The sequence below is a fragment of the Centrocercus urophasianus genome, unplaced genomic scaffold, assembly GCF_019232065.1.
Source record: "Centrocercus urophasianus isolate 14NV4802_14NV808 unplaced genomic scaffold, USGS_Curo_1.0 seq_15, whole genome shotgun sequence".
In the NCBI taxonomy this organism is placed as follows: Eukaryota; Metazoa; Chordata; class Aves; order Galliformes; family Phasianidae; genus Centrocercus; species Centrocercus urophasianus.
The window spans coordinates 9686559-9712116 of record NW_024884697.1 but is presented as its reverse complement, the minus strand read 5'-3'; the positions used below and the strand labels follow the sequence as shown (position 1 = coordinate 9712116).

The 25558-nt window shown below is 37.8% G+C and overlaps 1 protein-coding gene across 1 annotated transcript in view; it reads right to left on the bottom strand.

Annotated features, from left to right (window-relative positions):
• The window catches only part of GNAT3 (G protein subunit alpha transducin 3), a 29899-nt gene extending 12034 nt beyond the window's left edge, over window positions 1-17865 (bottom strand). The window contains exons 1-4 of the mRNA XM_042815917.1: window positions 17659-17865; window positions 13887-14408; window positions 6673-6715; window positions 2440-2581 (exon numbers count right to left, since the gene is read on the bottom strand). Of these exons, the coding sequence (XP_042671851.1) occupies window positions 2440-2581; window positions 6673-6715; window positions 13887-14004 (303 nt within the window). The 5' untranslated portion in view covers window positions 14005-14408; window positions 17659-17865. The remainder of the gene's footprint in view (window positions 1-2439; window positions 2582-6672; window positions 6716-13886; window positions 14409-17658) is intronic.
• Between the last annotated feature and the right edge of the window lie 7693 nt (window positions 17866-25558).

Genomic DNA, 25558 nt, shown 5'->3' with positions numbered 1-25558 from the left:
TTTATTAGATCATCCTTCCTGCATTTGGGGCCCCAGGCTTGGACACAGTACTCCATCTGGAGCCTCACAAGGGCAGAATAGGGGGGGGACAGTCACTTCCCCTGTACAGCTGGCCACCCCTCTTCCAATGGAATCCAGGATACCATTGAGGGCTGCAAGTCAGAAGAATGATGAGTGAACATGTATGAACTTCCCAGAAAGTTTGGTGTAAGTAGGGAAAGAGGCTGAATTATGCAACATGGACAGAACTTATCTCAAGTTTAGATTTTAGATATAGGTTTTATAAGGTTGGTCTGGCTAAGGCCATGTAGACTGGCAGATGCATCCTCATGCAGTGCCTATTACATGTGTCTGTTACAATGGAGACTGGGCCATACTGAAGCATATTCACATGGGCCTATATTCTGTATGCTGGTTTAGGGCACTTTTACATTTGTTTGCATGGTTTGTGAACATGAACTCTTAAAAGAATAAAAGAAGAAAGTATTTTTTTTTTAATTTTTGTCAAATGATCGTACATCCCTTAGTAACCACTGAATCATTTGTTTATCAGTTTTTAGGTCAAACTACCATATGTCATTATAAAGAGATACAGGCTTCTGGAACAAGGAGAGCTCCTTTCAGATAAGCAGATGTAATTCCCTCTAAGATGAATTGTTTGGGAATGTGCAGAATTTTCTGAAATTGGAACTAGTTGATATTCTGACAGACTTTCAAGAAATTCTCAGCAAGATCTGAATTTCTAACATCATACTAATCATTGCACTAGGAAGAAAAGTATGTATTTTCCTTTTAGCTCTTTCCCTGAAAATTCTGCAAGATTGACAGAAGACTGCAGGTCTTCTTACTGTAAATAAGCGGGCATTGTCAGTTTGTAAGAATCCTTCTTTGTTTTTTTGGCTCAAAGCTTTCTTCCTGAGGTATTTCTTGTGATAAGACTGACTTGTATAGAAGATGAGTGATGGGTGTTATTGTGTGGCAATCAGCATCACTGTGTGGACAATTTTAGCTGTTTGCCTTCAGAAGACAGTGTTCAGGAAAGTTTACTGGCGGAAGATCTAGCCTGTGATCAAATAACTCCAGTTAGTTATGGGAGGCTGGGGGACGATGCCATTGTATCCTGTGAAGGCAAGATACAAGTTGGTGCCTCCCTGCTCTCTCTTATCTTCTGGCAAGGCCAAGAAGATGGGAACAAAGGAGTTTCCTGCTGAGATCCCAGAGCCAGAAGCTGCCACTCCAAGAGGAGCTGAGTCAACCACCTTGGGTTTGAGCTGTCACTCAAAAGACAGCTGACTCGACCACTTTGAAACCATTGAAAAGGGGCCATCATCACCATCGTGGTCACCATCATGGTTGCCGTTGTCGTCATCATCGTCAACAGAACAACTCTGCCCGACGACCCACCACTACTGAAGATCAAAGACTGAACTACGAACCACGCTGGATCCACAGTGGTGACTATGTCCCTCTTGCTTCCTATAAAGACTCCTTGCTTCTTCTTTTCTATCTTTTCTATCACCCTCCTTCCCTTCCCCATTGCCCTAATTCATAATAGTGTCTGTCCTCCCCTTCCCATCTCCCTAATTAAGATCTGTAATAAACTGGTCAGACCAACATTTGAACCGTTGTTTCTTAATCTCACGCTGGGTATACAGATATTAAAAGAACCTCTCTCGTATTAATTGGAACGTGACACAGTTTACTTGCCAAAAGAAGCCCAAAGTTGTATGATTTGGAACCAATGTACTGGACGGAAGTATGGTATTGCTAGCCTTTGCTCTAGGGCACAAAAGTGGGAACTGAGTTTCCGCATTTTTTTGTCTCTCTAATCAAATTTCTGATCAAAACTACTTCCATGAATCCTATTTAAAGTCTCCTCATAAAGTCTACAAGGCGCTGAAATCAGTGTTACAGGCTCCATTAAAGAAGTTGGACAATCTGGAATGTTTTGTTTTTCCTCAGTGTTCTTGTGTACAGTACTGCAAAACACACCAGGAAAGTCAAACTCCACTTCTCTGCAGTGTCAGTGTGTAAACATTGCTTCTGTACAATGTGGAGGTCCCTGCCCCAGGAGCAAGACAAAACTGAAGTATTCCCAACAATCTACATGACATTTCCTTATGTGTTTGAGCCCCAGATTTCATTCTTAAAAGGGAAATACTTATTACAATTCCCAATATCAATAAATAAGTGCCTAAAGAGACAAGAAAAGAATTTTTTTTTTCTTATGTATTTTAATGTAAGGAAATCTTGTTGAATCCTAACACAAACAGTATTTAGTTTTCCCTACTGTAAAGCAGATACTCATCTCTCTTGCTTTACTGTCATATTACAATAAAATGAACAGTGAACTCTTTTTCTTTATTCTATTAGAATCTCCTGTTATTTCAAAAGAATGTATTTTAATACCTACTTAAAGACAAAGAACTTCATACTTACAATTCTAGCTGGGTTTTCATAACTGATCCCTAACTTAGTCATTGCTTTCACGATAGACAGGATAGACTGCACTGTGTTACTGTAGATGATAGGCCGGAACTCCATGCGTTCTTGGTATGTGAAACCATCTTTATGGATGATCCTGGAGTAAAAACAAACAAAAAAGTGTACAGGTAAAAAGGAAAAAAATCAAATTTTTGTTTTGTTTTGTATGAAAAAGAACTGAATCCATCTGGCTCATGGAGAAGCGTTTATCAGTGGTTAATCTGCCTATTCTGGTGGAATGGATTAACTGTGGTTTCTGTAATGACACAAAGCTCGGTTTTAACTTCCCAGTTTTAGTGAATAGGTAACCTATGACTCAAAGTGATGCTGTATGCCTCCAGTACAGATCCCCAGCCCACTCCTATGGATTCAAAGGTGCATAGCTGGAGTTAGATCTCAAATATTTTACTATTAGAATCTGCAGTATTAGACTTGGGCTCTTACATTTTTTGTTTAGTCACTACTGTTTTTAACTCCAATCTCATCTGAGCAGGAAAAGAAATGTAACTAAATTTCTGCACTGCAAGACACTTCTCAAGAAAAAAAAACCACACTTATTTCTCCATGCATTGATTACAACTTCCAGTTCATGAAATATATTAATATTATTATCTATAATATCTTTGGGAAGATAGATATTCTTCAGGAGAATTTGCCCTATATTGTAAAGGTCAAGGAACTTTAGCTGTCAAATTCAGTTCTTCAATTAATATGATTCTGAAAGAGGGATTGTAATTTCATAATGTTCCCTGACTGAACGATGGTATGGGGTTAAAATTCTCCAAGATCAGTGTGCAGATTGTGTCTTGATGGAAAAAAAAATAAAATTGGTTCATTTGGAGGAGTTTGATATAGCTTGATGGTGGTGTAGTGGATTGGGGATGGCCTAAGCCATGGTCTATGTACAAAGCACCATGTAGCCCAGAGATCCCCACTGCTGTAGCTGGTCTCCTTTAATGAGTCAGATCACCTTAAAATCGAAATTCTTTGAACTCTCATCAGAAAATACAGAACATTGTATTTAAGCATATTTTCTCCACCTTTCCACTTGCTACCTGTGAAAGTAGGTGTTTTTCTATAGCAAAATATAAAGCAGCTGAAACTTGAAGCACATGAGCTTGGTTTGACTGCTTTGAGCCTCTCACAGTAGTGCCCAGAACAGGATGTGTGGGGAAGATGAGTGTTTTGCCTGGGGCTGCAAAAATCCAGGATAAGAGTGAAGGCAAGACCTTAATGCAGTCTCCAAATGACTATTTTATATGTTGTTTTCATGCTTTCCTTTGAAGAACAAAGAGAGGAAGAACATTTAAGATCTTGAAATAAAAGCAAGAATATGTAATTACAGAACAAAACCTTGTTTTTGCTGAAGGCTTTTTATGTGCTATTTTTTTTCAATATATATGTATTTATGTCCTCTGGAAGAAGATATGTTAGCCAGCCTTTTAAATCAGTGGTGAATTTTGCTGCTTTTATTAAGCATCCATCATTCTTGTGTCATCTTGTTGTCACCTTGTTTTAAAATCCTTTCTTAAGAATGATATATGTATAGCCAGAAAAAGCTTTCTAAAAAACAGAAAATCTTCCTTGGATAAAATAAACAACCTATGAAAATTACATGCAGGATGCTGAATCTGTGAAGTGTTTTTTTTTTCTAGTCATAATATCTAGATTATGTGCCTATGGGAAGAAAGATTTCAATCTCCACATTTTAATTATTATTATTTTCACACAAGGTGGATCTCTTACCAGATAGGTGGCATTGGTTCAGTCTCAGTGGGCTTGATGAGTTACCAGATAATTTTTTTTCTTTTTGTTTACTGGACCGTTATAGTTCCGAGACTTACAAAATAGATTTGCATTGAAAATTCAAGGCACAGAAATACACAATTTGGTTTTAAACAAGTTATCTCACACATTGGAAATGTGAGAGTCAGAAATGAGGAGGTCCAGAAGAGCATTTTTATTTCTCTTTTTAGTTTTGCTCCATAACCATCCTAGCTTTTTGGGGGAGTTTGTAACACATTTATATTCAGAGCATCAGAAGATACTGTGCAAAGCTAAGAGGAATGTTTTAACTTTGATTGAAATTTTTACTCTGGGAAGAATGAGGTTTAGGAATTAGAAAATTATATTAATAGGGGTAAAATAAATCTAATTTTGGTGAGAATTTGTGTTTACAGCAAATTGTAAGTATTGATCAGTCTTCTCTAGAAAATGTTATACTTAACCAAAAAATCAACTTTTCTTAAACTGCAATTTTTCCCTTTTTAGGAAAAAAAAAAAATTGGTTATGACAGAAAGTTAACATTTTGTGTGAAAAGGGAAAATTTTCATCAACATTTTTATTGGAAAATAGTTCATATTTGGGCTCAGATTGGCAGCTCATATATGTGCAAGTCTTCAAGTAACTTAGCTTTGTCATTTTCTGACCTCTCTTTGAAGCTGTTTAGGGTTATCTGCTTTATTAAAGTGCTCAGGTCAGAGGAACATCTTCAATCCTCTCCTAGTTTGTGAAGTTTTCAGCCCAATACATTTCAATGGTTTATTGCATAGTAAGTGTTTCCTAACTGCAACACTAAACAAAAATGAAGTCATCCACCACTGAACTGGAACAAAAAGTAATTAGGCAACTACTGAATGCATGGTATTAAATCAGTCCAATTAGAAAATGAGGTGCTTAAGTAGTAGCAAATTGGTTTTATGGTATAACAGTTTTTACTCCACTTTTTAAAATATGCTGGTGAAGATGCAGAACGCTGAGGAAGATGAAGCATTTAGGAGAACTTAAAGTAGAAATAATATTTCTGATTTAGTAAAACATTTTTTTTTCTTACACAGGAAGAGAGTGGAGTCATGACTTAATGGTTACTATGCCTGTAATTTTTTCCTGTACAAGGGCTGCTCTGAAAGTAATGCCTCCTATTTTATGGTGTTGGCTCATGATGTCAAAGGCAAATGTTGGTGGTAGAGTATAGAGGTTGAATCTTTCCACCAGTATTCTTTTGCAGTTTTTTGCTGGGTAACAGATGACAGCAGAGGGGCAGTCTGACAAAATGGCATCTGACATGGAAGTATGTATGAAGAAAAGCTGTGAATTCCTCCATGTGGAAAAAATAGCACTCACTGACATTCATTGATATTTGCTGAATATTTATGGAGAAATAACACTACTGACTTCAATCTGTGTGGCATCACGTACATGTTGAACACATTTCTACCACAAATATTCTTGCAGTAGTTTTATGCACAGTCACCAATTCTTCCATACCAGTTAATCCAAATTTGAACAGTGATTTCTGTATTTGGGCTTGTACAGCCTATTTTCTTCCCTTTTGATTACAGTATGATTACCCTGTCATACAGCTCACTGTATGGGTTGACGACTAAATATTTTCTCATCTGAACTGTGGAAGACCCGAGAACAATCATTCTGGCCACTGCCAGGATCTAGAATAATAACATGGAAACCAACAGTGTTCTATGGAATTCAGTTTGGAAAAACAATGATGGAGCACTATTTTTATATAATGTCAGTGCTTCAATATTTTCATTTGATATACAGTGAAATAAAATGAAATTAATAAGGACTAAATTAAAATTGAGCAAAGGGAGATGATTGACATTGTGAAATTAAACTGTGGAACTGCTTGCCATCAAATAATGCACACGTTTACATTGGTTCAAAGAGATTCAGGAGAAACCAGATATGAAGTAACTGAAGGCTTTTAAACACAATAATACCATCTCTGGTTCTCTGCTTCAGGATGCTGCCTGACTCACAGATCACCAGATACCAGCAGGATATTTAGTGAAAGTATTACAATGTGCTTCCATGTTTGGTTTGTTCTGGAAACATCTTCCAATAGATACTGGAGAAGATGGGATAGTAGGTTAGGTGGATCTGTTATGGCCCATTGTTTTATATCTCTGTGATCTGTAACTCCTACCAAAGACAATTTTGAAGCTTCCCTGCTCTTCAGCAAGAAGATGTGCATGATTTGAGCAGATTTGATTACCAGTCCAGCTGTGTGCCTTAGTCACTTTGTGTTGTTGAATAAAAACTTGATTTTAATGATGTTTCTTTGCATATTATTCAAATAAGCATAAATATTGTATTAAGGCATTAGCTAGATGACTTATGCTACAAATAACAATTTCAACAACTGATATGAATATTTATGTACTTACTTCATTTGCTTTACAATAGTGCTCTTTCCTGACTCTCCAGCACCTGCAGAAAGGGAATATTAAGATGTGATTGATACATAAATAAGTAGCAAATATTAAAAATACCACTCTGGAACAGAACTTTGTATCTATGAGGAGCGATACAGATGTTCCAGATCCTCATTGCACTAACTATAATCCTCTCCAGCAATTTAAAAAGATGAAATCTTGGACAAAGTATTAATTCTGAAAAAGGAAAGGAGTTCTTTAAAAAGAAAGGAACATGCAGTCAATTAAAGCAAAAACATAGTCTCTTCAATTGTTAAAGAAATAAGGTAAGGATTTTATTTTGATTGTGTGACCATCAGCTGGGTATAAGGGCAAAAAGAGATGGAAAAAGCTCCAGCTCCTGAGTGTTGTTCATTACATGATTCGTAGCTTCTCATCTAATGTGTTTCATGACTTTTATAAGCCAAACCCTCCAGTGTGTTTGAACAACTGGAAAAGTGGAGTATCTGCGCGGTTTATATCATGATGCAGAGGAAGCACATGAGCAAATGTCTTGATAGTGCTACATTGACTCTGTCCCATGTTCTACTGCTTTGAGAGGGAAACCTACCGTGTAGCCATGTGCCATGTCGCAGATACAGCTTGGGAATGGTTCCGCAATAAAATTCCGCAGGCTCTTGGTTGCACAGACATTTTTCAGAAGTGGAGTTAACTTTTGGTTAGAGCACTCTGATGAATTTGGCCTTCTCATCTCACGCAAAGTTGGTAATTGCAATAGAAACCTTTCCACTGGAAATTAGTGTGAGTTTAACTAATTTTAATTTCTGTCAGTGAGATTGGTGAGGAACAGGACTTGACTACACCTGCCAAACAAGGGCTAGATTTTAAAAGCACTTGAAGAGAGGATTTAATTTTGCATATGAATCCTTGGAACAAGAATCATCATTGCCTTTTTTCAGGTTATCATTTACTTCATTGGACAGCTTTGAATACTTTTGACAAAAGAGAAAACATGAGACATAATGACTGAAATTAGGGGCACCTCAATGAATGGAAAAAGCAAGATAATTTCCCAAACAGATTTTCTAAATCTAACAACATTTAAATGACAGAGATTAATTTACTCAATTAATTTACTCAAGACAGCAAATCATACGCAAAACATTTTCTAATGCCCACAATTGGAACAGCAGAAAATGTGAGAGAAAAACATCAAGCCTATGCAAAATGATCTGATGCTGCCATCTGCCACAGTTTGAACAAAATGCAAATTTGCTATGGATCTTTTTTTATGTCCTCAATTCCTCTCTGAAGAACCTGGTGAAAACCTATTGGTGAGACAGCATTTGCAGCACTTTCTGTAGAGAAACAAACAAGCAGTTGTAGGAATTCCTACATTCATCTCATGGAAAGATCACAGAATCACAGAATTGTAAGGGCTGGAAGGGACCTCCAGAGATCATTGAATCCAACGCCCTGCAAAGCAGGATCCATGCAGCAGTCTGCACAGGTAGCTGTGCAGGCGGCCTTGAATATCTCCAGAGAAGGAGAATCCTCAGCTTCCCTGGGGCAGCCTGTTCCAGTGCTCTGTCACCCTTACTGTGAAGAAGTTCCTTTGCATATTGGTGTCAGGAAGCATAACAGAAATGAAGCTCTCTGCCAGATCTGGAAGACAACGGTAAAATAGAGTAGGCAGTAATAATTTGTATCTTATGGAAGCATTTCTTTACCTCTGTTCATCTCTAATTTCATTAGATTGGTTGGGATTTGAAGGGACCTTGGAGACCATGAAGTTCCAACTCCCTGTTGTAAGTAGGGACACCTCCCTCTAAACCAAGTTGCTCACAGCCCCATCCATCCTGGCCTTGAATGCTCCCAGTAAGGAGGCATCTACAACTTCAGTGGACAATCTGTTATGGTGTCTCTCACCAACCTCATATTAAACAATTTCTTCCTAATATCAAGTCTAAATCTACCCTCTTTCAGCTTAAAACCATTTCACCTTGTCCTATTGCTACCTACCCTTATAAAAAGTCCCTCCCCAGTTTTCTCGTAGGCCCCTTCAGGTTCTGGAAAGCTGCTATACGTTCTTCTCGGAGCCCCAGGCAAAGAGAGAGCCCCTCATAAAGGAGGTGCTCTAGCCCTCTGAAACAACAAATGACCCTCAGACACTGGCTTTTCTCTGGAGTGTTCTTTCATTGTAGCAGCATTTGTACCCCAGGAGATGGGCCAGAAACAATTTACTTTGCACCTGCTTCCTCTCTTGCTTCCCCTTCCTGTACAGCGGGCTCCTCAGGATGGGAGTGCAGGGCCAAAGCTGCATTTCAATGCTCTGCAGAATCTTCTGCTCATGCAAACAACAGAAAAAACGTTGGGTACCCCCTGCAAGACTGCAGGGGGAGCTGAGGGTAGCTTTCCTTTAGGAAGCGGTGTAGAGAGAAATTATAATCTAGCCCAAATTTTCTACATAACATAGTAGGCCTTAGGCTGAAATCAGTCTTGTCTTAAAGCTTGGAAAGTTTAACTGGCTTTTGAATAACAATCTGCGAAGATCTGTGAAGGTGTCTGCCTGATGGGGACAAGTAACATGCCATTGCATGTATTTTGCATTTCACATGCAGTTGGTTTCAAATTTATCTTTGATTTCTATATCTCTATTTGGATGCCAGATTTCCTGGAAATGAATAAAAATATGGAAAATAAAGGCAGAAATATCTCAGTCAATCTCAAGCCTGAAATTCTTGCTGTGCTCTTGGGAGTCGAAAGATATTTGCTGTGACCTGGTGTGTGCTGCATCCTCTTTCACACTGTTCTTAACAAACAGACTGGCAGCCTGTAACTGCCTCTCTTCTTGGCTGGGATGTTTTGAACTCAACCTCCCAAGTTCGATGCTGATCTGTGCTTCTGGACTCACTGTGGCTTCAGGGAAGACTCAAAAAGAAGTGCATTGTGGTATGGCTGAAAGCATGGAGCTGCTGCAGAACCTCACCCAGCAGTGTGACATGATTTTTCCTTTGCTCCAGGAAGTCTCAGCCTCTACAGTGCACAGAAGTATACAGATAGATCAGGAATAGAGAAAAAAAAAAAAAAAAAAAGGAGGTGCCTTGAAAGTCAAGGATACTTGCCTGAATTCAAAGTAGAGATAAAACCAAGATGTCAGCTGCATCCTGACTCCCTCTACTTTCCTATGCAGAATCACAGACTGGTCAAGGTGTGAAGGACCTCTGGGTCCATCTGCTACAGCCTCTGCCCAAGCAAGGACACTCAGAGCAGGGTGCCTCCATGTATTGAAGATTTGTGGAGATCTCTGAGGAGATGACTCCACATCTGCCTCTGGGCAGCTGTCGCAGTGCTCTGTCTGCACAGTAATGATATACTTCCTGGAGTTCAGATAGAATGTTCTTACAGTTTCTGCCTATTGCCTCTTGTCCCATCACTGGGCACCACTGAAAAGAACCTGGTTCTGTCCTTCAGATATTTATGGACATTGATGAGATTCCTTTGAGTTTCCTCCGGGCTGCAAAGTCCTAGATAGCTTCCTCAGACTTTTCTCACAGGAGAAGTTCTCCAGTCCCTTTGTCATCTCATTGGTGCTACAATGGATTCTTTCCAGTATGCCCATGTCTCTTTTGCACTGGAAAGCCTCAACCTGCTGCCAGTACTCTGCCTAATGAAGTCCAGGATATGTTTAGTTTTCTTGGCAGATAGAGTGCACTGCTGGCTCATGTCCAACTTGGTGTCCACCAGCACCTCCAGGTCTTTTTCTGCAGAGCTGCTTTCCATCTCATGTCCCAGCATGTCTTGGTGCACAAAGTTGTTTGTCCTCAGATGCAGGACTTTACACTTCTTGTTCACAAACTTTGTGAGGTTCCTATCAACACATTTATTCAGCATGTCACCGTCCCTCTGGATGATAGTACAATCCTCTGTCATATCAGCCACTCCTCTTTTTTTGTGTCATAAAAAAATTGCTGAGGGTACAGTCTGTGCCATTGCAGAAAAATCCCTTTCAAGATTAACGTCTGCTGAGCTGTTGAAGAAGTTTTGTTTTTTTTTGTTTTTTTTTTTTGTTTTTTTAATATATTGTGCTTCTTTTCTGTATCGTAAGAAATAGCTGTTATCACTTTACAGTTATTATTTATATGATAATAAAGGTTTGGTTTAGGAAATTTTCCAGAAGGAAAAGTAAGAAAATAAAAAGTACTACCGCCTGAATATTTTGTTTGAAATTTGTTACGGAAGCCACTGACTTTCATGTGAAATGGCAAAAAATGGAGAAAGAAAATCGTCAAATTAAGATCAGAACATGTGTCTCACCTCTGCCTGAGACTTACCTGTGGTGTTTAAAGCTCTCAAAATCACAGCTTTCTGATCCTCTTACCAAACTGAGCAAATTTATGCACAGAAGGAAACTGGTAAAGAGATCTAAGTTCTCAATTAGCCCTGTTGTCTCTTGATGGTATAAAGTTTTTAAATGTCTTCCCCACTCATCTCCCCCAAAGTAAAAAAATAAATAAACTATTGTCTTCCAGTCAGCAGGATTATTGTTCTCAAAGTCTTTGCTTTCAAAACAGATACTGATAGCAGCAATTTTAACCTGTCCCCAGAACTTTGAAACTCTGTATTCAGACCCACTATCAGAGATCTGTATTCAATGGAGGCAAATATTTGTGTCTAAAACTAAAAAAAAAATTCACTGGACTTTTCATCACTTCATCACATCACAATCATGAGGTAGACTAAATACTCTAAAAACGAGTACTTCCAAGTGAGATGGGGGTGGCCAGCACTCACCACTGGAAGCTCTCCTGAACTAATAAACTTGAAAGTTGTAATCAACTTCAAAGTTCTAATAGTTGTCTGATCTACAGGTGAGTTCTTCTTTCTGTGAAATGTCGCTGTTGATATGTAATACTGTGAGTACCAGCTGTTGTGGTGTGCTTTGCAATTTACATGCAAATCACAGGCTGGCCTACGAAGTACGAAAACTTCAGGCAATGTGGTACAAGGCTTGACCATACCTATTTCCTGAAGCAAAAGAAATAAAACTTTCATCTTAGAGTTCTGGTATGATTTTTTAAAGTAAAAACATGCAGAGAGTAAATTTCTGGCAAGGATGGCCTTGGTGGCACAGCAGCATTTAGCAGAGAGGGCTTAGACCTCTTGGCTACTAGGCAGCTTCTCAAGAACATGATAAAGGGACATCATTTTTCTATTGATTCCTCTCCCTGTGTGTGTGTGTTTTTAAACAGCAAATTATCAGCTCTGTGTACAGAATGCGTTTGCTGAGATTAAGGAACATGATACAAACAACTGCGTTGTCTTTTGTTTCTGTCTGTCATTCAATTTGTATAAAATGATGTATCAGAGGACACAACAAGCTCACAGCTGGTCATGGCTGTTTCTCAGAGACATCTCATTAACACAGAGGGCAAGTCCCCCACCCCTTCTGCCCTGCCTATCCCTTCTAAAAAGCTTGTAGAAATCAGAGTATTCCAGTTATGTCATTTGTCCCACCACATTTCCATGATTGCAATTAGGTCATAATTTTCTAATTGCAACATTATTTCCATCTCCTCTTGCTTATTACCCATGTTGCGTGCATTGGTGTAGAGGCACTTCAGCTTCTTGGGAGAACCTCCCAAATTCCTCTGGGACAAATCAGAAGTTCTCCCATTCTCAAAGTGACAGTGCTCCCTGGTTCTTCTCAGTCACTCAGCACTACATCCCATTTCTCCATCAAATCTAGCTAATCTAGCTTAAAGTTCTGGTGATAAGGCCAGATAGCTGGTTGCCCTGATCACCAGCTGGCTATAGAAAAGTTGATGTGGTGCCCCTAATACACACTGCTTCAGCAGATGTTCAACAGAAACCTTCACTCTAACTTAGACTGAAAACAGGCCTAAGTTTTATTCACCTCAATTTTTTTAAGACCAACTAAATGCAGGTTATTGACTGTCTGTCTGTCTGTCTGTCTATCTATCTATTTATTCATCAAGTGTTTTGTTCCTTGTAGTCCAGATTCTAACAGCTCCCCAGAAGAAAAGCCTTTCCAAAACAGCATCCAGACACAAATTTGAATTTTTATTCTGTATATTATGAATAAAAGTAGATAACATAGAAATACATACTATAGAGAAAACTGGTAAAAATATATCAAGTTCAGATGGTTGTCTTGTTTCATGAATAGAATGTGAATAGTTGAGAATGAAAAATATCAAACGAATTAAATTGAAGTCTTTTTCATACAGCTTGCAACTGATCTCAGAGCATTTTACTAACAGAATTGTAATGCTGAATAATGTCAAAAATAAAAAGTATAAAAAGTATATATAAGAAAACTTTCTGTGTTAGTGTTCTTAATAATAAATACATACATATTTTCTAGAAGTAAGTTTGTGTCCAGTGTAAGACAGCCCACAGTGAGTGCCAAGGTTTGAAGATCAAAATATATCATCAAGCTGCTTATCTTACAAGTTTCTTTTTATTCTCTAAGTTCCTCTTAAGGATGTAATATATTTCCTTTGTGGATCAGTGTTGGTCAGAGGCAGGATGCTGGAATAAATATGATTCTGGTTTTGACTAACTTGAGTTTGACTCAGCAGGACCAATATTTTTTACATTATTTTTAATAACATTATTTCATTTTACTACCTTCTGTTCTGCTATCTGCGTTTTTATGCATTAAAAAAAAAAAGCCCTCCTAAGGGCTTCTGTAAAAATGGAGTGGAAGAGTTTGGAAAACAATAAATTTCAGTAAGTGATAACACGTGAGGGTTTTCTGTTTAACCATTTGTATTGCTTAATCCTGTTGTAAATGAGTGCATATAGTATCATACAAAAAGTCTGTATTACATTCTGCATATTTAAGCATCAGAACATTTATTCTAAAAGCAACTTCTCGTTTCTCAAATCTTTACATTCTTAAAGATTTATATAATTTAAAATTGCATACTTAGAATCACAGAATGGCTTAGGTTGGAAGGGACCTTAAAAATATATATTCATCTCTCGTCCTGTAATTACATGATCATTTTCAGCCCATTCCTTGTGTCTTAGTCGTTGGCTTCATACATATCAACAACCAGAAAGTATGCCGTACTTGTGTTACAGGATTATTTTCTTCCAGTAAATTAGTACATTCAGAGAGATTCATTGTTCTAAAATTTTAGAGCAAAATAACACATCAGTGAAAGAGTATTATCAACAATTTTTATTTTATTTACCCAACAGTAGTAGTTTGACTGTCCTGGCTTCCCTCTCTGCATCTTCCTGGAGTTTCTTTTCCAGCTCTCTGGATCTCTTGGCTGACTCCTTGCTCTCAGAACTGGCTCCACCGCCCATCTTGAGGTATTCACAATCCTTTCTTTGTCCCAATTGATTTACTTCTAGATAGACCAGTTGCTTTTATTACAGAAGGCCAATAGCCTGTTCTTTGAGAAAATCTAAAAATCCCCGTTCAACCCCTGTGCTCAGCTTTCAAATCAAGTTGTCCATTTACATGTGTCATATGATCTGAAGACACTGCAGTCAAGGATTTGCATAGAGACATAAAATGTACTGTTGTGATGCCATAGAACCAAGATGATGTATTCAAAAATAAAAACCAGGTCTGGATGGTTCTCTGTCCTTGTTTGGATGGGATACAGCCTCACCCATTTCAAATAAATATGCAGAATGTCTTCAAATGAAAAAAAGTTGGGAGCAGCTTAAGGGAAAAAATTTCAGCGTATGAATCAGTCTTTGTGCTGTGGAGAAAAAAAAAAAAAGATTTATATGTCTTTGAAGCATTCTAAGTAAATATCTGTGTTATCTAATCGAGTTATTAATCAGCACACAGTATGTTCGATGTATTTTCATGTTATGGCAAGTGCATTTATTTACTTGTAATGATAATAAGTTTTTCACTGTGGTTTATAACATCTTTTATTATAGTTTTGTGCGATCATTCCTTAATGAATGTAATTGTGCTTTTCCATTGCCCTGTTATTGTGTTATCAGTTATCAGTTTCAGCTGAGAGTACCACACCTTTTTATGAGGAGATAAGACAGGAAAGAGGTCTGATTCTCCTCGTTGATGTAATTATTTTGCCTAGCTTTTTTTGCTCAGTGCAATTGCAATATAGAAGTGTTTTTATATAATATGGTGGGTGCGTATGTTGTCAGCAGTGTATGGAGAAAATATACTCTATTGTAATTCACACCTGGCTGTATTACTGTCAAGACTAAAAGATTGAAAATACATCCTCTTTGGTCTCTTCTCCTTGGATTAAGAATTAAAATAAGTCTCGTTATTGGTGTGCAGTACCATGCAATTAACTGCAATTTTATTCACTTTATATGCAGTATTTCAGTTATATTAAATGCACATATTTGTATAAAATTTTATGGCAATTTTACAGTTATTGACTAGTAATAGTTGGTAATGCTCTGACTTCACAAGATTTAGCCTGGAAATAATGTTTAAGGGAAGTATAAGCATACAGGTGTGTTTGAGCGATATTAGATAAATTTTCAGACCAGAAGAAAAATGAGGAAGAAGATCAGAAGGAAAGTATTTCACTCGTCCTATTCAACAGAAAAGTAACTTTCTCCTAGCAGCAATCCAGATGTACCAGGAAGGGAACCAACACTGGGCCATGAAGGTGGGAGGGAGAGGAATGAAGATGAGCAATGTTCCTAATGAGTGATCCATGGGAGTAGGGGAGTGCTGCCTTCTGAGAAAAGACAGGCCCTCTGCTGTTCTGGTCCCATTTATTAGTGAGTGTCACTTCCTACTTAAAAAAGACCACATAATGCAATAAAGATCTGAAGTTGTTCAGTACATGCTTCTCAGTGTAGCAGGAAGTCTGTTTTCAGTACTCTGCACTGCTTTGCCAGAAAGGAATTACCAGTACTTCCAACAGTTGCATTTTTGCATATATTTCTATAAAGGGTAAGATTGCTTTGTTTTGTTAAGCTTGTGTTCCTACTTTGCTTATTTTTTAAGGCAGATCAAAATAAGACCTTAATGCAGCTGTACTAACAACTTGTTTGTTTAAAAAATGAAAATAAGCAGCCCCCAAACTATTATATCTGTACCAGGTGTCTGTTTACCAGAACCATAGGCAAGTACTGTGCCCTCCTGGACTTCAGTGTTTAGGAAAGTAATTTATTAAGCATTTCTCAATCATTTCATTTTGTCATTTCTATTAAATATGTACTATCTGGGATTTTTATTTGATAAATTACAAAGACTCTTTGTAGACTTGTTCAGTTGTCTCATAAACCAATATATAAGGCATATACTGGTATAACTATTAATTTTGCATTAAATTTTTACAGTATCTAACTGAAATTGTGCAATTGTAAACTAGAACCTATCCAGGTGCAGTGGAAGGAAATGAATGTAAATAAGTAACAAAGAAAGCTTTACATCATTTTGCCTAGATGGAAAGCAATGGAAAACCAGGTGTGATTTCCATAGCATACATTTCCTAGCATCTTCTGTTGCATGTCTACATATAGGAATTGATTTTATATAATTAGGTGTTTGATAGAAACAGACTGCAAAAAGAATATCAACAGAAATAAAGATAAAAGCCATTACTTCATAAACATACAATGCCTTTAACATTTTACCCATCTGATTTTCTTGCTTCTACCTTCTAACTCTTAACTAAGTAGTTTACTGGGAACCACAAAATCTGCTTGCATTTACCTGGAGAATTAAAGCAGATTTAGGAGGAAAAAGAGGATTCTGATCTACTTTGGACATCATCATCATTATTATTGCTGTCACTACCTATATTCTAATTGATGAATTTTCAGCTAATGATCAAGCGGAAACAATAGGCATTGGCTTATAGGACTCAGATGAATCTAAAATGTACCACAGTAACTTTTTTTCCATCACTTCTAGTTGCAACAATAAAAATATTGTCTCTGTGTCTCTCTTCTGTTGTATAAATCAAGTATGGTTGAAACTGAACTTACTGAAAAAGAGTACATCTGGAAAAAGTTCCTCTGAAATACAGCCACATTTTGTATAGAATATTAACTTAATATTACTGGAGTTGTTTCTAGTGATGCACTCTAGATGGTGCTGATTATAATATATAGAGTGCACACGACAGGCATTTAGTAGCTACTATGATAAATTACGAGACTTTTTGAAAGGCTGTTACAGGTAATCATTTCCAAAGTTATGGATTTGGAATTCTAGACTGCATTTTCTAATTTTGATTTTGCAATTTAAACTGAAGGTGTGCTGGTTTGGGATATTTGTTTTGTAAATGTTGATTGAACTCATTGTAAACTCTTTCAATTAGCTGATTTTTTTTTTTTTTTTTTTTTTTAATTTTCGGTTTCTTTAAGGGGAAAAAAAAAACACCAAAAAAACCCACTTCTGTAATCTTCTTAGTAAAAGAAAGAGTAATAGCTTATAGCAATAGCTTATAGAACACCTGAAAGGTTTTTTGGTTGTTTGTTTCTTTTTATTTCTTTGCATTCATGAACTGACATCTGTTCATCTTTTCCACATTTCATTATAAGTAATGTTTTCCCTTTTCCCTGATAACATTTGGAAGACTGACATTGACAAAGAAAAAAAAGAGGAAGTTTTAGTAAGAATGGAATTCTCTAAATATAGAAACTTTCAATACATTTCCTTCGTTATGCACCTAAATAAAGGAAGCCTGAAAAATCTTCAGTACAATACCTGTAACAATCAAAGGAAGCTCTTCATCTTTTTCTGTTGTTTGATTACTTTGTTACACGTTGTCCTTGTTAGCAGAGAAAAAAAATCCTTTACACCCAGAATGTTGGCAAATCCATCTGAACTTTTCTAACTACTTGCGTGCAGATACTTTGCTGAATGACAGATATTACTGACACGTCAAAGCAAGTGTGGACACTTCTTACAGTCAACTCTGCTATTAGCTTAGATCCATTGCAAGCTACGTTAACTTTGTACAAAGGCAGAGCTTTTAAAACCTGTTAAGAATTAAGATTTATTACCTTTGGTACTTGGCCACTGTCATGGGACTTAAATGTTTGTGGATCCGAGGTACTATCTCCACATAGGGCTGTGTTTTACTATGGTATGTTTGGTTTGGCTTGTCATCTGCAGTGTATGATGTAGACATTCCCATATCACTTGACTGTGATACGCGATGATATACAGGACATCTCAGGGTATTAATGCTTATGCGAGATTTTCATCTCTCAAACTCACAAGAACAGCAGAGTTAGATAGACCTGGAAGAAAGTAGTGGGATTAACTTCGAACTGGCAACCCAGCCTAGCAGTAACAAGTAACAGGTGGAGAACCTTTGAGTAGTAGATTAGCTGTTGACTTCTTCTTAAGTTATCTCCCTTTGCCACTCAAATTGTCTTCCAAGATACTGTGATTCAGTAATAAAACTGAAACAGCTGAAGCTTGAGTGTGATATGAAGACCACAAAAAGCTGTCCAAATAGATACCTAGGTCTTCTTAAGAATCATCTTCAAGACAAGGGGAAAATATATCAATCTCAAAACCAATCATGTCACTGAAATATTTGGCATAAAAGAAGAAAATGTATCGTCTAACTGATGGTTTCACACTCCCGTAAATGCTTACAGAAATAGCATTAGCAGACAGAATTACTTCTGTTATTTACCATTCAGTCTGTGATGGAATCCAACCTTTCAGAATCTCCGGCAGCAGGTTCTCTGATTTTCCTATACTACTGCTGCCTTCAATTCTGTCAGTGCAGATAATGTGATGTATTCAGTTGAGTTGACTCAAGGGTAGTCAGATTTCCTCAATTTTCTACTGGGAATCCAGAAACACTCCTTTGGGCACACAACTTTTAAAAACTTGGACATAAAATCCAATGGAAAGACGAATGTTTAAATATTTGCCATGCTGCTAGTCTTTGTATATGTCTTATGTCTGTGAAATAAGGCAATTTCATCAGAAAATCCTCTTTGGTCTTCCTCTCAATAGGGAATACTTTGAAATTCATGTCTGGAGTAAAGTAAAGTAGGCCAATGACATTCTGGCTTCTACAAGAAATAGTGTTGCCAGCAGGAGCAGGGAAGTGATCATCCCTCTCTGCTCAATGCTGGTGAGGCTGCACCTTGAGAACTGTGTTCAGTTTTGGGCCTCTCTCACAAGAAAGACATTGAGGCCCTGGATTGTGTCCAAAGAAGGGCAACAAAGCTGGTAAGGAGTGTGGAGGGGTCTTATGAGGAACGGCTGAGGGAACTAAGATTATGTAGTGTGGAGAAGAGGAGGCTCAGGGGTGTTCTCATCTCTCTCTGCAACTACCTGAAGGGTGGTTGTAGTGTAGTGGGGGTTGGCCTCTTTTCCCATATAACTTGCTATAGTTTGAGAGGGAATTATTTCAAGCTGCACTAGGGGAGGTTCAGGTTGGATGTCAGGAAATACTTCTTCTTCAAGAGAGTGGTCAGGTGCTGGAATGGACTGCCCAGGGAGGTGGTGGAATCATTGTCCCTGAAGGTATTCAAGAAACATTTAGATGTTGTACAGAGGAACGTGGTTTATTAGGAAATATTGGTGATAGGCAGATAGTTGGACTGGATGATTTAGAAGTCTTTTCCAACCTTATGATTTTATGATTCTGTGAAAGTTCCCGGGTCAGTCTCCTGCTCTGTTCTTGATGAACAGCAGTTACGTTTGTGGATACGCACAGTGTTAAAGGGGGATCTGCTGAATTTATGAACAAAGGAGGTTGAAATGTTATGGGATGTAACTTTGTACAATTCAGATACCTATGCTAGAGGAGTCAGAAAGAATACCCGGTCACAAAAGTCAGGTTATACCTGAAAGATAGCACTCACTAGCAAAGATGGCTTACCTTTTCTTAATCCTCCTTACTTCAGACACACAAGTAAATTTTTTATTTTGTTTTGTTTTAATTTAGATGATTTTATATATAAAAAAATAGAGATTCCACAAGAAAGAGGCATTCTAGCATGTTTTGATGCCATAGAGCCCATCACAATTTAAGGCAAAAACTGAGGTTGGAAGGGAGATCTAGAAGTCTCTAGTTCAACTCTCAGTTCACAGCAGTAATGCAATATCAAAGTTAAAACATCTCAGGGTCTTGAACTGTTGAGTTATAAAATATCCAAAGATGAAAATTTCACAGCCTCTCCGGGTAGCTTATTCTAATGTGAAAATTTTTTTCAATCCCTCTGGTTAGAATCGTCTTTGCTGGAACAAGTGAGCGTTACTTCTTTTCCATTTCTCAGGAGAGCCTGGCTCTATTGGATCCTCATTTTCTTAGTGGAATCCTACTGTTTGCAGATTTAATATTTATGTTTACTGTAGATATGTGGGGAAATGATGATTGGCAGATCTTTGTCTCACTCTGAACAATATTATTCTTGAACTCCAGGCTCTTGGGCCTTTCCAACTGGAAAACAAACAAACAAACAAAAAACAACCCAAAATCAAACAAACAAACAAGCAAAGCAAAAGCAAAAACTTAATACTTCTAAGTTTCTCATAGGGAAGAAAATTTTTTTTCTGTGTAAAACATTTAAATGCAATGAATATATCTATAGTTAAATTCCATCTGTAAATGTTGCCTTTTTCCCATTAAGATATCAAAAAATTGAAAATTTGGATTTTTTTTTGAAGTTCATTTTTCTCCTTCCTTGTTTCTGGGTATAAATAAGTAAGTGAAATCTAAGAATTTTGTTTTCCTAATTTGTCATCCCCTTTCTAAGGAAATAATGCCAAATAGCAGGACAGAAAAAGGAAACTTGTCCCTTAGTTCTGTAGCAGTAGGAAAAAATAATGATGTAGTTGTCCATACTTACTGCTTACAGAGGCAAAAAAAAAAAAAAAAAAAAAAAAGGAAGTAGAAGAAGAAAAGAAACAACATTAATCATGTTAATAATATCATATCAAAAAAATTACAATGAGCTGTTCAATTTTTAATCCTGACAGATTTCTTTTTCCAAAATATTGACATACCCAATAATTTGTTTACCTTTACGTGAAAATCTCAGAGTCACTATGGGATACATGAACTGTGCTGGCTTCAGTACACTCATTATCCTCAGTTCTATATTTGCCACACGTGCTGATGCAATGGAATATTTGACACCGTGTGTTCTGAGAGGGGGCCAGCCTGCTCAATATCAGTCCGGATAAGACTCACATAATTCTCGTGTGTTTACAAATACTTTTGCTGAATGTGTGGTCTGTACTTAGTGAATCTGCGCCAAATTTGTTACCAAATTTGTTGCCAGATTTAGCATGTGGCTAAACTACTGTGTTCAAGTAAAGAACCAGTCATTCCAAAAACTTATTATATAGATTTGGCTCACCAGTGAAAAGTCATTATGAAGCCCAAAGTGCTCAGTTTCTCTGAAGTCGGTTCCCTAACAGACCACGTCATGTCTGTGATTTAGCTTCTAGTACAGGATGAACAGTCAACACAGAACATTAAAAAAAATCTTAAAACAATGGAGAGATATTTTGTCAACATCCCACTCTGAACATTTCCAATTCCCAGCAGAGCCATATTATACGATCTGCCCCCCACTGCCTTGGAATGAAGCAAGAGTAAGAACAAACACAATTTTAATTTGAAATGTAGAACTCCTTTAATAACTAACATTTTAACCTTTCCTTTTGTTGTCAAACTAGCATGAAGGAAAAAAATATGAAAAAGGCAAAAATGCCTTTTTTCCTGCCTCCTGGTATTCTTCCTTACAACAGTAAGTGACAGATTATGCACCTGGGAAGGGGCAACCCTGACTACACTTACAGACTGGGTGATGAGGTGCTGAAAAGCGCACTACTGAAAGAGATTTGGGCATCTTGGTTGACAATAAGTTGAACATGGGTCAACAGTTTGTCCAGGCAGCCAGGAAGGCCAACTGTATCCTGAGATGCATTGGGCATGGCATTATGAAATTTGACTTCTGAATGATATTTGTTTCTTCCTTCAGAATCCAGGCCATGATATTAAATAAATCAGATTGTTATGTTGGTAGGCTTTTAAAAAGGATGTTGTCACAGGGGAATATTTTTTCTATGAACACATTGCACCATAACCCTGCGTTTAGACCTGGTGAATTCAAAGAATGGAGCATGGCAACAAATTGTGGTAAGGGAAGAGAGGGAGATTTCCTGGGAAAGTCAGCCTATAATACTGAAGTTATTCTGCAAAAGCTCTGCTCAGTGTAACTTCTCTAAGAAATGTTACCTCTCCAGACAACATAAGCTGTCAATCATTATCTTTGTAGGTTGCAACTATTTTAGCCCTTAACTCTCATTTTCTTCTGTGATCAGACTGGTTTAACTTTCAAATGTTTTCAGTCAAGAGGCACAAAGTTAGAATAATATCCTGACCTAATGTTTAATAGCAGCGTGATGTGCCTCATCCTGACACACATCGCACATAGAGGAAGTACTGGAGTTTTTTCTCTCTTTTGGGAACTTATAAAGCAGTGTTCTAATTAATGCAACTTGAGATGACACTTCCCCTAGAAAAATATGTATTGTCCTGGGAAGAATTCAAGGGAAAATGGAAATTATCTCATTCTTCTCAGCTCCCACTCCCCTTAAAGAATTACTTAAGGGCTCTGCATTTCTTCCTGAGTTGGGCCTCCACCCCAGAAATGTTCTGTTCTTAGAGAGGAAAGGAAAAACAAAAACAAAGTGTTTTTACTACTCTTCTGAATATAACGAGCACAGCTTAGCCTCTCCCTGGATGTTTGGGAAAGGAGATCCTAAGCACACATATGTTGAAAACTCCACCTACATGCAATAGATTGATGAGAAAAAAATCCCTCAGGTCTCATAAAAATGAGGTCAGGACGTAGGTGTAGAGGAAATGGAAGAGCCTTCAAGACTAGCCACACATTCTCTGAATGCCAATAGTGTCTAATAAGATACCATAATAGTTCCATAACAAAACACAGTTGGGAGTGGATCTCCATCCTCGATGGCATCCAACATCAAATGAGTAAAAGGAAGTGCAAATATAACTTTTAATTAGAGAATAGCATATTCAGGTGGGGAATGCCTCCATTAGGTAACACATTAGTTTATGCCTTCAAGAGTGAAATTTTTGTTGCTCAGAACTACACGAAATATTATCCTTCCAGTTTTATTCTGAGAGTTGTTACTTTAAGTGAAATTATTATATATAGAAGACTATCTGAGGACTTGTTCTCTTGGCATCTACAGATACTCTGTGCAAATATCTCCCTAATTTCTTGTCTTCCCAGCATTTATAATGTCTCAAAGTTTACTGGTTAATGTCTCAAAGTTTACTTTACCTAAGTCTATTTGTACTGAACTGCAGAACAGAATCTGCAGGTCCTTTGGACAGTGACTGTGTTTTCCTATTTGCACATTTTTCTCATCACAGGTTCTGAACATGCTGTAGCTGTTTACTGTATTCTGTGGTATAACTTGAATTATCCCATGTTACAGTGTCCCATGTTCCACTTGTTCTGTTTGCTTTTGCAATTAATTTTATGGTTTCATATTTATTTTTAAATTTGTTGTGGAAGTACTTCCATGTTATGCTGAGTAAAATTCCCTCCAGAGGTCTTTATAACACCCATCTCTTATTTATTTTAAAGTTAATGTGCAGCCGGTAAGCTGTGTTACCGATGCTTCACACAAATTTGTCAGGCTATTTACTAATCCGCATGTTCTCTGCTGCTTCAGAGTCACCTTTATGGAAAGTCATCTCTGGGTTGGATGGATGCCACGTGCTGCCTTATGTGATTCCATTTCCAGGGAAGAGGAGGGTCACGTTGTCACAGTTTTGACAGCCGAGCAGCCATGCTTCATGCTACGGTGTAGTGCTCTGCTTGGGTCTTAAATTTCATTTGTGCCTGCTCACTTTTTAAGTCCCTCTGACTTGCAGACACGGCAGGGCTGGATTCCAGCAGTTGGAATCTGATTCCTCGTACATATTCAGCCCTATATTCTGTTCAGATTTTCAGTTTGCAGTCAAACCACTCCCTGCAAGTGCTTAGCAATGCCATTTGCCTTTTCAGCTGATCAGCTCTGTTGGATCATCTTGTTGTATGTGACAGAAAGAAATAAGTCTTACTCAGTGTTTGTCCCCTACACTCAGTTATTGCTTGAATTTATAGGCAGCAGCCTATATTGTATTTGTATATTCCAAGAATGCCTGGCAACTATACTAGAATGAGACCTTCAGAAGTGTTCTAGTGAAGAATTTGGTGTGTTCATGACTTTCCCTGAAAAATTTTTGGACTTGGCAATGAAAACTGGGACAAGTAAGGAAAGTTTTCTCAGAGCCAGTTTGGCTTGAAAGCTTTGACACTTTATTAATACAAACAGTTTTCATTTACTGTTAGTATAAGACATATGTTCTTAAGTTGGGCAAGAGGTTTGCGAGCTAGCTCATTGTTAGCCTTTCCAGATTTTAGTTCTCAAAGCCTTGTTCTTCATTACACCTTCCTATTCTTCCTCAGGCAGAGTGTGAGTTAGAGTTCCTGCGTTCCTAAGTTAGAGTGAGGCTGAGATGGTTTCTTTGTCCACAACATGCACAAAACTTGAACACCAGAGATAAGAGTCTTGTTTCCAATGGGAACAACCACATACAGTGGAGATAGATCCAAATTTTGGATCAGTACTTGTACTTTCCAGTACATGTTATATGATTCTAACATAATATTATTGAATCGTTTTCTCCTTTATGTCAGGATGCTGGCTACCAAGCTGCTTCATCTCCCTGGATTTTTTAATCTTTCCTATAGCTACTTTTGACTCTCCCTGTGTGCTGAAATCCCTAGAATTAATACTACTTGTAGCATACTAGTACATTCAGAAAATAAAATGTTTGCTTATTATTTGGCTTGTGACTTCATTAATATGATCAAATTTTAGAGCAAATTAGTCAATAATAACTTTCAAGAATGCATTTCTCTTCAGATGGCTGCTGAATCCTATTTGTTTTGAAGCACAATGTGTGTGCAGGTAACTCCACAATCTGGAAGCCCCTCTAGGGCCTGAAGGAAGAGATAGGTGTCATGACTGTAAGTGTACCCAGCTATATGAACATCTTGAGTAAGTTGCCAGTTCCTTTATCCTCCCAGCTGGAGACTACCTGATGTGGTTGCCAAGCACTGTCCACTGTATTTGAAAAGTCATGGATGTCAGGCAAAGTCTACAGTGACTGGAAAGAGGGAAACATCACTCTCATTTTTAAGAAGGATAGAAAGGAAGACCTGAGGAACTATAGACTGGTGAGCTTCACCTCAGTGCCTGAGAAGATCATTGGAACAGATTCTCCTGAAATCTGTGTTAAGGCATATGCAAGACATGGAAGTAATCCAAGACAGCCAGCATGGCTTCACCATGGATCATCTGCATGGACTTTCTTCAACATCCTCAATTACTTGCCCTTCAGGTCCCAGAGCTTCACACCTATTTTGCCAGGGTACATGGGAAAACAGGATAGGCTGTGAGGGGATTCAGTTGCCGCCCCAAGCAGGGATCTATTTCCACTCTTTATCTCTTAGGTCCCCTCCTTCTGCCTGATGACAAGAGAATAGAGGATCCACCACTACTTGCAGAATGTCCTCCCAGTGCCTCTCTTGCAGGGATGACAGGGTACGGATCCTCCAGTCAATTTCTCTCTCACACAATTTGCCTACTGATTTCATACAATACACTGCCATAATTTGTAGGGTATACTAGAAGCTAATACCTGAAAAAGTAAGTGGTGCCTTCAGATATGAACAAGTGATCCTGAGCTTGCTGATGATTCTTTATTCCCAGCTACTTTGCTAAAATCACTTATTTTTTTCTGGTCTTTGATTGTATCTGCATGTACACCCAGCTTTTCTTTTGCTCAAATTGCTCAAGCACTTAGCATCTTTCTAGAACATATGATCCTGCATT